The 14,199-nt window shown below is 40.2% G+C and overlaps 1 protein-coding gene across 7 annotated transcripts in view; it reads left to right on the top strand.

Annotated features, from left to right (window-relative positions):
* huwe1 (HECT, UBA and WWE domain containing E3 ubiquitin protein ligase 1) overlaps nucleotides 1-14,199 on the top strand; it is a 76,308-nt gene that overhangs the window by 38,510 nt on the left and 23,599 nt on the right. For 6 of the 7 annotated variants that reach the window (XM_056448910.1, XM_056448907.1, XM_056448908.1 and 3 more), the window contains 10 exons: nucleotides 2,169-2,347; nucleotides 2,421-2,510; nucleotides 2,619-2,779; nucleotides 5,132-5,177; nucleotides 5,843-6,196; nucleotides 6,461-6,671; nucleotides 8,074-8,198; nucleotides 8,991-9,214; nucleotides 9,292-9,686; nucleotides 12,607-13,261. In XM_056448910.1, coding sequence (XP_056304885.1) covers nucleotides 2,169-2,347; nucleotides 2,421-2,510; nucleotides 2,619-2,779; nucleotides 5,132-5,177; nucleotides 5,843-6,196; nucleotides 6,461-6,671; nucleotides 8,074-8,198; nucleotides 8,991-9,214; nucleotides 9,292-9,686; nucleotides 12,607-13,261 — 2,440 coding nt within the window. The remainder of the gene's footprint in view (nucleotides 1-2,168; nucleotides 2,348-2,420; nucleotides 2,511-2,618; nucleotides 2,780-5,131; nucleotides 5,178-5,842; nucleotides 6,197-6,460; nucleotides 6,672-8,073; nucleotides 8,199-8,990; nucleotides 9,215-9,291; nucleotides 9,687-12,606; nucleotides 13,262-14,199) is intronic. The other variant, XM_056448909.1, reaches the window with a different exon arrangement.

Genomic DNA, 14,199 nt, shown 5'->3' with positions numbered 1-14,199 from the left:
TGTGTTTATATGTATATTCTGGGTAAGGCATAAGACAAAAAAAATGTTCATCCAATTAAATATTTTCGGGCAGATAATTCCCATAATTCTGATAAATAGCCCAAACTGTCTGTCAGCAAATGGGCAACTGGGCACCCTTTCACAGTCACGTGGACACGAGTGATAGCGATTAAAAACAAATGCTAAATCAATATTGGAGTTACTTTTGCACGCTGGAGGAAGGATGACACCATGGCTAAAGTAATTTAGACAGTTTTAAAACTATTTTAGTCACGCAAAGCTTATGTAGATTTTGTCATTACAAATGGGTTATTTGCACAGAAGTGTTGTTCAGCCACTGAAATCTTCCGACAAATGATTGGTGTGACTATTTTCAGTTTCATAAGGTATCTTTTACAGCATCAATAATGTAGATTTTTGTTTAGTGTAACTACAAAACAAGTAAATAGCGCTATTCTGCCTAGCCTGCTTTACTGAGGTGAAGTTGGTTTTCTATTCACAATGGTTAATTTTTGAACAATAAGACTTTGAACAATAGATGTAAGACTTAAGGATATCTGTAATCTAGTGTGCTAAAACAGTGACACAATTTGCATTCAGAAAATATAAACATGCAAAGCTTTCAGTTTGTCACTTACCCATAATTGGATGGACAATATTTTTGACTTTACCAATTTCTCATCAATTCTTCTGACCAATCAAATGCTCCCTAGTATCTGACATGTTCTGCCCCTCCAAGATTCTTCTCGTTTGCTTTTCATTGCTTTCAGTGATTTCAAAACTAAACACTATTTGTTTTTATACACTTATACAGGGTTTCTGCTGGGTCTTAAAAAGTATTAAGTTGATAAATCAATTGAGAAAATGAAGGCCCTTAAAAGGTATTAAAAAGTCTTAATCGCGTTTTTACGAGGTCTAAAGTTTTGTTCAAGAGTAAGACATTGTCAAATGAGTTTGACTCCAAAAAAGCATAAATATATTTATTTTCCTTTTAATATTAACAACGGTGTGCTCGATTCACACGATTCGTTCAGGCTGGGGCATGTCTGGCCAAGCTCCTCCACATGTATGTGTGACGCTCTCCATATGTAGCAAAACCATGGAGCCAAACAGACGGCAAAGTGGGAAAATGTAAGTTCGCATACTCCTGATTGGAGAAAGACTAGTTTAAACGGTGGCTGAAGCCTGTTGCTGAAACAACCGCGAGGTCTACTGTACGTATTTTAAAAAGAAAATTAGTATATCGTCGATGGGCATTAACGCTGTAAAGTCCCACATGCAAGGTGCTAGCCACAAGGCTACTGTTGGCCATAGAGAACTTCTGCAGCCATCCATCGCCAGTTATTATGCACCACAAGCCACATTATTACCCAACACAACAGCTGAACTTGTCAAAACCGCTACGACAGCAACCTCGGCCCTAACCTCTGCCGATATCAGGGTGGCTATGGGCGACACATCAACAATGCGCTCGGAGGTTATCTGGGAACTTTACTCTGCGGCGAATCACCACTCACTGAACTCGAATAAAAGAATTTCAGATATTTTCAAGTCAATGTTTCCGGATTCCGACATGGCTAAGACATTCACCTGTGGCAAGGACAAAACTGGTTACATCATATGATTTGGACTAGCACCCTACTTTAAGCAGACAAAGCTGGCTCGTTTGTGTTAATGTTAATGAGTCTCTCAATCAGTCAACAAAGATGAAGCAGCCTGACGTACATGTTCATTTTTGTGATAGTAAAAGTAAATGTGTCAGATAGTAAAAAAAAAAATCTTGCCTTTGGCTTAATTTATTCTTTCCATCTTTGTTTCTTCCGAGCTTATCTGCATTTTGTTGCATGGTTGCGCTCCATTTATTTATTTTAACTGTTTATTAACAACTGTTTATTAAGTTAAAGTTTTGATACTGATTAGAACTTGGCGATGAGGTCTTAAAATATTCTGAGAAGATCTTTAGAAAGTCTTAAAAAGGTATTGAAATTACCTTTAGAACTCCTGCATATGCCCTGTGATAATATACGTATTTTTTAAAATAATAATAAGGTGAGGGGCTACTATATGTCCCACCCGGTCTTCATGTTTCAGTTGATAATAGGTCGAACAAAGAACAAATAATGCACATTTCAAAGCACTTCATATGACCTTTTTTGTTTGTGTTTCAGATTATTGGGCCCCAGCGCTGCAGCTGATATCTTGCAGCTGTCCAGCTCTCTTCCTCTGCAGTCTCGAGGTCGTGCCCGTTTAATGGTGGGTAATGAGGATGTGCACATTATTGCCCGTTCAGATGATGAGCTGCTGGATGACTTCTTCCATGAGCAGAGCAGCACCGGAGGACAAGCTGGTGAGTCTCCCACACACACACTTCTTTATGTTAGCAGTTATAGATGCACCTGCTAAACACTTCTGTTCTGCAGGCACCCTTTCAAGTATCCCAACTGCCTTAACCAGATGGACAGATGAGTGTAAAGTGCTGGATGCTGAGAGCATGCATGACTGTGTGGCAGGTGAGATCATCTCAGAACGAATATATGATAGCATCTGTTGTTTAGCATGCACTGCAGGAGGAGCTCTGATTACATGTCTAATTGGAAGTGTTGTGGCTGGTCTCTCAGTGGTGAAGGTGCCCATACTGCAGCACCTGGAGAGTTTACGTGATGAGGAGCTGGAGGAACGCAGGGAGAAGAGGAGGAGGCAGTTGGCAGAGGAAGAGGAGACTGCAAAGCAGAATGAGAGTTCTGCAGCAGGAGAGGAGACCAGGGAACAGAGTCTGCAGGTAAAGGAGGGAAAATGTGAACTAATATTGAAGGAAAATGTGTTAAGGTTGAAAATACGTTTAGTTTTTGTGTGGTTTTAATAGTGGTTAGTGTATGCTGAATTCAGACTGCAGGATTTTCAAAGTATTCGTGTCACAGATGTTTTCACACTGCATGGCTATCTGGGGTGGTGTTCTGTCAGTGCTGTGTTTACACTGCAAGATGGATCGGTGACGGGGTTTCACACTGCATGACTTTAAAATAGGAAGAATCGCCAACAACTTTGTCTCAGTCTGCAAACTGACATGGAAACGACATGAGGTCACATAGTTTATCTTTTGTTATTAACTACATAATGAGAAAGAAGCCTTTAGTGGGGTAGAAAATGTACTTATTTTGCTCACCTGGTTTTGAAGGGAATTAGCAACATCACAACCGGGTCAAAAAAAGTTGAGAAATTGCTAAGATGACATGTCAAACAGACACGGGTGCTCCTGCCAAATTTTCACAATTTTTTTTCCTCCATTTTTTGGGTTCAAATAACATGAAAATGAGTGAGATTTATTTTTTTTAATCAATTAATTTATTTTTAATTTATTTATTTTTCTCCCCCAACTTCCCGCTGGCTTGCAGATACCCACACTAGTGGATACTGCTCTCTCATTGGCTGTAGGTGATCGCCGACTATATCAGAACACATTTCACACGGCATGATTTGAATCGCCGACAGGTTCAGACATTTAGCATGCCAAATATGTCATAGGTGTCTGCGACTCATCAGCGATTCTCTTAAGGCACGTACACACCGGGGCGCTTTTTGTTTGCGTTTATCGTCAGCGTTTTCCGCATTCAAACCCAAGCGATTTTTCACTGGCATCGAGCAGAAGAGTATGCAAAATCACTCCTTGACATTAGATGGCGCTACACAACTTTAAGCTTCTGACACCTACTTGTAACACAGAAGACGCAACCACGCTTGTTGTTATGGATGGTGCAAGCAGCAGCTCCAGCACAAGCGATGAAGAAATGATTATTGTTCATCAGAGCAATAAGTAGCTCCACGTTCATATCGCATCTGGGCATCTTCTTCAGTGTGCGCTCGCATTGATAGTTTTGCGCTTGAGCGCCTCCAAGTGCTGTTTACTATAACTTCAGCAACTCTGTGCACGTGAACAAAAGTGGCAATCTGATTGGTGGAGAAGGTTTTGAAGCGGCGTGTCAAAACAAAGAATGAGCATGAGGCTTTTTTTTTTTAAATGACGCTTTTGCGCCTGGCGTTTTGCGTGTTTGTGTGCACGATCACATTGGCGCCCTTTATTTAGTCACGAGGCGTTAAACGTCGACGGAAAACGCGAGCAAAAAACGTCTCTGGGAGCACGGGCCTTTAGATTGCGTCTTTGATAGTTTTTTTCCACTAGGGATATCCTGATCACGTGTTTTTGCCCTCAAGTTCGAGTCATTTGATTTTGAGTATCTACCGAAATCCGATCTGATACTTCTCTAATACATAAAAAAAACAGACCTACACTACAGTCAGTGTTATTTTACATTCATTTGTAAACCTGGTGCGTTTAAAAATACGTTTCACTTCTTGTCCTTGCTTTATCCATCAAAATAATAATCATTTTAATCAATTATAGCCTCTTTTTTTTAAATTAATTAATTTATTTTTTAAATGTAGACTACTGAGAATGTTAATGAAAGTCTATGAGTGGGCCTGGTCCTCTCTTGTCTAGCACTGGCGCCTCTCCTCCTTTTAGCTTCCAGGGCTCCTATGTGAACTCGAGGCAGGTGATGCGTCCAGGTGTCTTTGATTATCGTCACCCGCCTCATACGCCCTCATGACTTCCGACCCTGCCTCACTTGCCGCAATATATATACATACATATTCGAATCCTGAGCAGGAGGTAATGTCCAATTCCGATCGAGTCTAAAACCACGTGATCGGGCCCGATTTCTAATCACGTGGTCTGATCTGGACATACCTAGTTCACACTGTGTGATTGTTGCTCACATGAACCGATTTTTTTTATTTATTTTTATTTTATTTTTTCCTGTGATTTCAGGGATTTGTTGACGATTTCTCAATCTGTCAGTGAGTCAAATTTGGGGCTAAAATCATGCAGTCTGAACTCAGTATTAGTGTGGTTTTGCTTAGAGTGGCTTGGGTCTGAGTCCTAGCTAGGGGATCTTACCCAATCATGTCTCTCTCACTCTCGTTACCATCGTAATATTGTTTGCTCATACCTCAGGCATTTATTTGAAATCAGTCAGTATTTATTTGTGGCAGGACCATGTGTATCAGCAGAAAACAGATCAACACCTCCATTTAAATTTGACCGTGTGCATTAATTGTTTGTATTTCCCCACAGGGCTCTGGGATTGGTGTGGTCAATGGAGCTGCAGAGAATGCTGCAGGTGAGAGCGCAGTGCATGTTTGTTAGAAATGTTTTCAGTGTTTAATGATGATGATGTTGAAATCCCTTTTTTTTGTGTCAAAAAATATCAAACGTGAATCTTATTTGCATATTTCACGAAGATCCAGAGTTCTGGACAGAGCACTGCTGTGGACTGTGGGATGAGGTAGTAGTTTGTATAGTTTTAGGATCACACCAGATCTGGGAGATAACTATACAGTCTACTGTCTTTCCCACGGTTACCGCTTCGACAACTGGATGGTCTTCAAAACCTGCCTTTTTCACTGCGGCAACTGCTGCTTGGCAACAATCAATTGCTTAATCAATCAATTGTTTCTAGGCAACTGCTCAATTATTTATAGGTTTACATCTACATGGCTTGCTTTTATCCCATTACTGTCAATATGATGTTTGTTTATTCGCTTGCAGCTCTAATATCTTGTTGTCTGGAGTTGGCTGTGTTGTGGTGAGGTAGTAAGTTGTGTTGTTGTTGGGGATCAGTATAGTATGGCCCTCGAAGGAGATAACTATACAATTTACTGCCTTCCTCACTGCAGACCCTCAATCGCACGTCCTGCCTTTTATTTACATTTAGCTACAGTCATTTTACCATGTTCATTGAAGCTAGTTCAACACTTATACAATTTAATTCTGTTATGTTGTCAGAAGGAGAACAGGCCCAGGGTGGGGTGTCCTCCTGTCTGGACCCTCCTCGCACATCTGAGGGTTTCCTCACAGCACCCCCATCAGGAGAAGTCACCCCGACCACCCCTGCCCCCCACGAACAAGCCCTCGTGTCTCTGGAAACAGCCATCAGTCAGCAGGTGCACCAGCCAATCACAGAGCTGCTGCTGGCCGACTCCAATCCTGACTCTCACGGAGCCTTGGCAGGGGCGGGGCTTCCTCAGCTCTCAGCACCTGATAGGCCAAATTGTGAGGCAGAAGCATCTCAGATGGAGATGTCACCTGCACCCACTATTGGTGAGAGAGGAGGAGGAGCATTGGATGCAGTCAGGGAAGGTAGATTAACTTTGAATCCTGTAAAATTAGATTTCACACACTGCGGTTCAGTGGAGAGACATTCACCTCATTGTGAATTCTGCTCCTTATTCCACAAAAAAACGCATTTGGAAGAGGCTGAATTTATCAAAATTATTGTATAATCCTACTGCATTCTACATGCAACTACTGCATGTACTTCCCGTTTTTTTGCATTTGCTAGTGTTGAATTTTCAGCCAACTTTAAATACGAGTTGAGTTTTTATGCTTCTGTCTCTGTATTAGCTTCACTCAGTCCAGATATAGCTGAAAGTTCCGAGCCTGTGCCAGTGGGCGTGTCTCAACTCGAGGGTTCACCAATGGATACGAGCAGTCCCGCTTCAGGAACGCAAGAAGAGCCGGCTGCCAGCTCAGTTCCATCCAATCACATGTCTCAGGAACTGTCAGGAAGTGGTGACAGCGGCCTCACAGACAGGCAGACAGATGCAGAAACTGGGTGAGGAGTTGAAATGCAGTACTTAATAGTAGAGGTGTCACAATGCCATAAACATATCTTATGGTACTACACTAGCTGAAATATCACAGTACCAAGCAGTATTACGATTCCAAGTAGTATTACGATTCCTTACAGCATTTAATGGGAGTTATTGAGAATTAACTGGTAGGGATGTAACGATTCACCTGACTCTCAATTCGATACAATTCACGATACTAATCTCACGATTCACAAATAATCCCAATTTTTTTAACAAAATTATTTGAATCAAATTTAAGGTGAAGAGCTCTTTCATTTTTTTCTCAAATGCTGCACATTTTTTGCTAAATATATATTTTCTGCAATAACTAAATTGCTATTTTAAATACAAATTTCCCCCCAAATAAGAATTCTACAAACTAAAGACTCATTAATATAAACAAACTAAAACTGTGACTATTCTGGGATTTTACATTTTTAAAAAGAAATACCAGCATATCTGTTTTCTGGCATAGGCTGAGTTATTTGCACATTTGCAATGTCCCCTGCTGAAGAAAGCACTTTCACTGGGGATTGAGATGGCTGGTGTGGAGAGGTAAACCTTTCCTAAACTAGAGAACAGTGTGTACAGAGGTGGTCAATAGACCCCTCTGCTCCAGGGGACAGGTAAAGCGAGATTGTGCCTATAAACACAGCACCTCCTCTGTTGGGAACATGTATCGTGATTTATTCAACATTTTAAGCGGTTGGAATCATCACATATTTAAAACCGATTTTTTTTTTTTTTTTTTTTTTTTTTTGTTTTTTTTTTTTTTTACCAGCTCACAGTTAATCGTTAAATCCATATTAACTGGTAGTGGTTACAAATAAAATTAAAATGAAAAAAAAAAAATCTAATTTCATCTTAGCAAGTACTTCCATACTCTATTCAGTATTTGTAGTCTAGAATAGAATGGCTAGTATAATGCTGGTGCAATATTTGGCAGAGCACATAAGATGTGCTAAATTTCCTGCCTTGAAGCAAACATTGATTTAAAATTTACTTTAAAATATTTGCAAATGTACACAACAGTTTGCTAGGTTAAGGATTATCGAGCTGAAAAAACGCTTAAGTCTATTAATTGGTCCGTCAGGCCTGAGTCAGTTATTGGCCTGTAAAGATAGTCAAGTAGTTCAATATTACCTGGACTGTGTCTAGTTGGGAGCTTACTACCATAATTTGCAGTTAAAGGTAAGTGTACAATTTTTTTATTTCTTTTGTTACTTGAATTAATACAAATAATAGTGAAAGTATCTTTATAAATGTTCATGTCAGTGGGTGTTACACTAGTACACTTTGCATTAGCCACTAAAGTTTATTTTCTCAAAAGAATGATATTTTACAATGAATATTATAATATGTTTTTGTCTTTTTTTTTTTCAGATCAACTTCTGTTTCATCTCCTGGCGAGACCATGCCTCGGAGTGACAGTGCCGATAGCCAGTCGCAGGCCATCCAGGAGGAGCCCCTCCCTTCCACTAGCAATGAAGAGGAGGACCCTCTGGCAGGTTGGTATTTCAGCTTAGGACTTACTCACGCTATGCGATCCAAACTGCCCAGGCGCGTTACACGGTTCGTTTGACAAGTGTGAGCGCTCTGAATCCGGCCCAGGCATGGTTCAGTTGGCCACCCTTGACCCGTTTGGAAGAGGTGTGCCAGAGCACGGTTCAGTTGGGCTTTGGTGGAGTATGCTTCTCGTGTGAGTGCAAAGCACGCCTGAGTCTGAAACTGAAGACGTGATGTCACTTTTAAGGGACTGTTTCAAATGGATTTATTAATCATTCTTACTTTTCTATGAACACGAACTATCGTAGTTTATTAAAGACGCAAATGTACATAGTGTGAGAACGCCATTAGGGTTATGCCAGAATTTGAGCCATGCCTCAATTTTAGATAAAGGTCAGGACACTAACCCATTGGCAACTAAAAACAAACCAAGCAAATGACTCAAGTTGAGAGGGGACACGTAGAAGCTGGCTGTCATTTCATTACTTTTCTTAAATTTTTCCAAACTATATGCATTATTAGATTATCAGGGCAAGTTGGACAAGTGAATCCCACTATTGTTTTACAGTTTGTATGTGTGCAGCATTAGTTCTGAATCCCCTTTGTCGAATAGCAATACAGATACTGCCACCTGTGGGTATGGAAAAATAAATCCTCTCACAAACGTGTTTCAGTCGGCTGTAAATCATTTGCTGTCTTCACATGCAGATTTTTGGTCCAGATGGGACCAGTTTCTTTTGGCATTGGCTTGGTGTGTTCTGGTCTTTACACCTGTTTGGATCACTTTCTTGCAGGCATCAGTCTACCCGAAGGTGTGGACCCGTCTTTCTTGGCAGCACTGCCTGAAGACATTCGTCGGGAGGTGCTTCAGAACCAACTGGGAATCAGACCTCCTTCTCGACCTCCTGTTGCCTCCACCCTGACAACCACTGCTAGCGCTGTGCTAGGAGGAGGGCCAGGGGTGACCGAAGTCAGCCCTGAATTCTTAGCGGCTCTTCCACCTGCAATTCAGGAAGAGGTAAGAGTGCACAATTCTATACTTGTCTGAACAGAAAAAATCTTCCGGATATGTGATGTGTGATGATTTGTTATCAGGTCCTGGCCCAGCAGCGGGCAGAGCAGCAGCGTCGGGAGTTATCCCAGCAACCCACACAGGGCGATCAACCTCTGGACCCAGTCACATTCATCCAGACCCTGCCCTCTGAGCTGCGGCGCTCCGTTCTGGAGGACATGGAGGACAGCGTGCTGGCAGTCATGCCCCCAGATATTGCAGCAGAGGCTGCAGCACTGCGAAGGGAACAAGAGGCCAGACAGAGACAACTGATGCACGAGCGCTTGTTCGGTCATAGCTCTTCTTCAGCCCTGTCTGCTATCTTACGCTCTCCTGCCTTCACCAGCCGCCTCGGGGGCAACCGTGGGGTACAATACACCCGGCTGGCTGTGCAAAGAGGAGGGACGTTTCAAATGGGAGGAAGTGCTAATCATAGCAGGTGAGCAGAGTTGGGTGTAAAGCATTCCACAGTAACTGATTACTGTATTCTAATGACATTTAAGGAATGCGGTAATGTAATGAATTACATTTTAAATTTGTGTAATTTGATTACAGTTACTAAAGTCAGTGTAATTGCCAGGCTTTCCGTGGGGTCTTAAAAAGTCTAAAATTTAAAATCGAAATTTTCTAGGTCTTAAATATTTTTGCACAGCTCTTATTTTTCCGATGTCCATGAAACGCTACAGCTAATGCTCATTTAAATTCTTTTTTGCTGTTGTTGCTTGCTTTTCGTGGTGTTGTAGTTATTCATTTTACTAGTTCAAATGAAATTTGCGTTATTACAACTACAAATGAGACCAATCAGCTTTCTGTTATTGAACTCGGTGCGCACAGAGAATGTGACATCATCGCTGTGTTTGCGGAGGTTGACTTTGGGTGTGCGCGACATGATTTCAGCTGGCGGAACTCACAAAATTTTTTGAGACTCGGGTGAACAGTTCGCGCGGCGCCGCGTTTGATTTGAGTTGAATATTAAACACTTTGAAGAGATTTTGTCTGAAACAGGTATGACTGTACAGACATCTTTATGATCCATCCATGTGTGATCATAGGGAGAACCAGATGACCAATAACTCTTGGCTAGAAGTTGCAACAGCCATGGACAAGGAGGAACGTTTTTGTAAAGTTTGGAAAAACCTGAGGGATAAGTTTAAAACAAAAAATGAGGCTTCATGGGTTTTACACTGATGTATATATTACAATTTTGAATTTAAAACAATTTACAAGTGGCAAACTAAAATTAAGTAACAAATTATGTCTTTGATAACTGGAAAGGAATATATGAACCTGTAGGTTTACAATATACTGATGCCCTCTTTTTCTTGGCTTCATTGGTGATAATGAACAGGATTGATGGACCATTATTGCCTTTTTAGCTTATAAGTAGAGGACAGAAACTAGCCAGACAGTAATGTGTGAATTGTTGAGTGGGCAAAATAAAAAAAAAAACAGCAGTATTTTTAATAAGTGTACTTTATTTATTTATTTTTTTTTTTGCTTTTATTCTTGCCATAATAAAAAATATAATTGTAGAGCAACCCATATTCTCTTGTCATTGATATTTAACTTTAATAGGTAGAACTGTCAGAGATAAGAACAAAAGCAAGTGATGCATCAAAGTTTGATTTAAAAAATCTTGAATGGTTATAAAAATATTTATTATCATTATAATAAATTATAAAAATAATTAAAAAACTAGTTTAAAATTAGTTAAAAAATCTTCAATAATATTAATATGTCGACTTAGTTCCATAAACTTTCTACTTCTCTGTTTATCCTTCTGATTTTACGGTCTGTTTCTTTTGACAGCCCCCTGTCATTTAAAAGAATATCTCAATGGTGAACGCGTCAAGTATAAAAGCCTCATCCGTTTCGTGAGGTGTGCGATGCGGTGGCAGGCGAAAGTGTAAATCAGCCTCAAGATTTGTTTGTTTTTTTCTGTAGTTCGATGGTGCATCTAACCTCTCTTTAGTAGTGTTCAATTTGAATACATTTATTTTACTACTAATTTTGTGATTTAGCATTTTCTCGTTTTTTGCTGTGTTTTTGCTATTGTGATATAGGTCTTTAAATTAATACTTAATGCTCTTAAAAAGTCTTAAGTTTGACATTATGATATCTGCAGAAACCCTGAATTGCATTATCTACATTGCAAATATAGTTTTTGGAAGAAAAAAATGCTTCTTTTAAATCATGTTTTCTGCTGCAACGTCAGTTATGAGCATGCGCTTTAAATTGCTGGAGAACGTGAGCTGATTGGTTGCTGTTCAGAGTGCTTGCTGCTTCAAGTGGAAATACAGACATTACTTTGATTTCATTGCTGTGCAATGCGGTCTAAACAACATTCGACTGCTATTAACTCGACCAAAAGCTTGTTCAAGCACTAGAACAGAAAGCATTCTATGACAATACTCGTCACCAAGGAGAACGCCGGTGCCCAAAAGCACGGCGCTTCAACATTTGTGCAGGATAGAGTGCAGATATCCTCTGAATGTGAAGAGAAGTGTAGCTGCTTATGGGGCCGTTCACATATCGCATCTTTTGCTCACATTTCTCAGGCACATCAGTTGAAATCCACGAGTCACGTGACAAAAACTGACCGATCAGCTTTGGAGCATACACATTTCGGTAGACTAATTACCTCGGGCAAACACAGAACACCCAAACACTGCAGAGCTTTTTCATACTATAGATGTCAGTGGTTACAGGTATCCAGTTTTCTTCTTTTATGTTAAAAAAAAGACAAACAGATTTTGAATAAGTGAATGATGAGAAAATTTTACATTTTGGGTGAACTCTTAAAGTCTTTTAAATATGTCAAGCGGATGTGTTCAACCCATTGTAATGTTTTTCAGTGAATATTAAATTAGAGCTGCAGTTTATTTTGTATATTCTATATGTTTTAAAAATAACTTCAAAGTTATTAGTAATCTGATTACTTTTTACATGAAGTAATTAGTAATGTAATCAGATTACAATTTAGTAATCAGTCATTTCTAATCTATTACTTTTTAAAAGTAATTTACCCAGCACTGCAGGTGAGTGTGAGCTTTGATAGGGAATGATGCTAAATTGTGTTTATTAGAATACATGTGCGCTAGATTTAAAGATTTTATGGCTTCAAACTGGATTTAATACAGATCACAAACTAAAAACCCTTCCCCTCATAATGATTATTCATTTAGTAATAAATTCAGTATATTATATAATATGTTAATTAGTCTTCTTAGACTTTCCTTCCTCTGACTGGCATCCTAGGATTTAATAAATTCAGGAAGTAGAAGGAGCTTAAATATACACTCTTACAGCTGTCATATCGTATTCAAAACAATTCTTCTTCTGTTTATTTGTAATTCTAGACCCTCTAGTTCAAACGTTGACTCTCTCCTGCGCCTGCGGGGGCGCCTCTTGTTGGACCACGAGGCCTTGTCCTGCCTTCTTGTGCTCCTGTTTGTAGACGAGCCCAAGCTCAATACCAGCCGCCTCCACCGAGTGCTGCGTAACTTGTGCTATCACTCTCAGACGCGAGGCTGGGTCATCCGCAGCCTCCTGTCCATCCTGCAGCGCAGCAGTGAGAGCGAGCTGTGCCTGGAGACTGCACGCCTGGAGGAGTCCCGTGGCAAACGCTCACTAGGCCAGGGCTCATCCAGTGGAGGAAAGGGTTGTTCTTCATCCTCCCAGTCGGCTATAGCCTCTTCGTCATCGTCCTCCTCTCTGGAGCTGTTGAACAGGGTGGAGTCACGGAGTTCCAATCAGCTCTCCTGGCTGTCTGTATCAATGGACGCAGCTCTGGGATGCAGAACCAACATCTTTCAGATCCAGCGGGCATCAGGCAGGAAACACGCAGAGAGGCATTCAGCAGGAGGAAGTGTGAGCGCAGGAGGGCTCGCAGGTGGAGTGTCAGGAACAGGAATGACGTGTACAGGGGGAGGTGGGTCAACTGTTCACATCCATCCACAGGCTGCACCGGTGGTCTGTCGACATGTACTGGACACCCTCATCCAATTGGCCAAGGTAAGCTAGAGCACCTTTTATATAAAGGGTGTATTTGCTGTGTAGTGAAATCATCTGTAAGTGCTTTTAATTAAAGGGCTTTTTGCTAGCATTATTTTGCCAAGTAGCACATGCACCTATTTTAGAGAGCTTGTTATGAAAAATAATAATAGCAAAAAGGATAAACTGACAGATTATTGTGCCTGTACTAGTACAATTTATATATTGGTTATGTTAATGTCAAGAGTAGTGATGGACAAACACCTTGAAAAGTAAACACCTTGTATGTTTATTTAAATGCCAGATACAGTTCATAACTAGGCCTGTCACGATCATCTATTTTTTTGTTGTATGATATATTGCACCAAAATATATTGTGATAAACAATATTATTGTTGTTTTAAGACCATTTTATGCCACTCATAATATAATGCCAGAATGAAAATATAATATAATCACTCTTACAGTAGAACACATAATATTAACGCATATCCTTAATAAATATTAATAAATGTTAGCAAAAAAGTCCAAGGTAAAAAGTAACAGGATGTGATATCTGCTACCAGATCTATTTTCAGTTGACAGACACCCACATGAAAATATACTCAAGTAATTTATATTAAGTGCTATAGTGTTTCTTTTTACCATCTAGACACTGACACATCCAATACAGATAGAGATGTTCAATCAGCTGATGCTAATCAGTGATGTTCAAATGTCGCTAGAATTTATGGTTTCCACTAAATTCATTCTTCCATGGCAGAGCCCCACACCAAAATTCATTCCCGCCATGGCTACATTATGCTTCTCATTCAAAGCCTTCAGTTGTTGCTGCTTTTTTATAGCGGGTTATAATTGCACCAAAACGTATAAAAATTTAAGTGAATTATAACAGCAAACTTTTCTGTAACCGTAATAGGGCTGTGCGTTATTCGTTTAACCCTTTAAGGTTACATGCT

The sequence above is a fragment of the Danio aesculapii genome, chromosome 23 (genome assembly GCF_903798145.1).
Source record: "Danio aesculapii chromosome 23, fDanAes4.1, whole genome shotgun sequence".
NCBI classification, from domain to species: domain Eukaryota; kingdom Metazoa; phylum Chordata; class Actinopteri; order Cypriniformes; family Danionidae; genus Danio; species Danio aesculapii.
The sequence above is the reverse complement of the archived record's forward strand: the minus strand, read 5'-3'. Positions and strand labels throughout refer to the sequence as shown.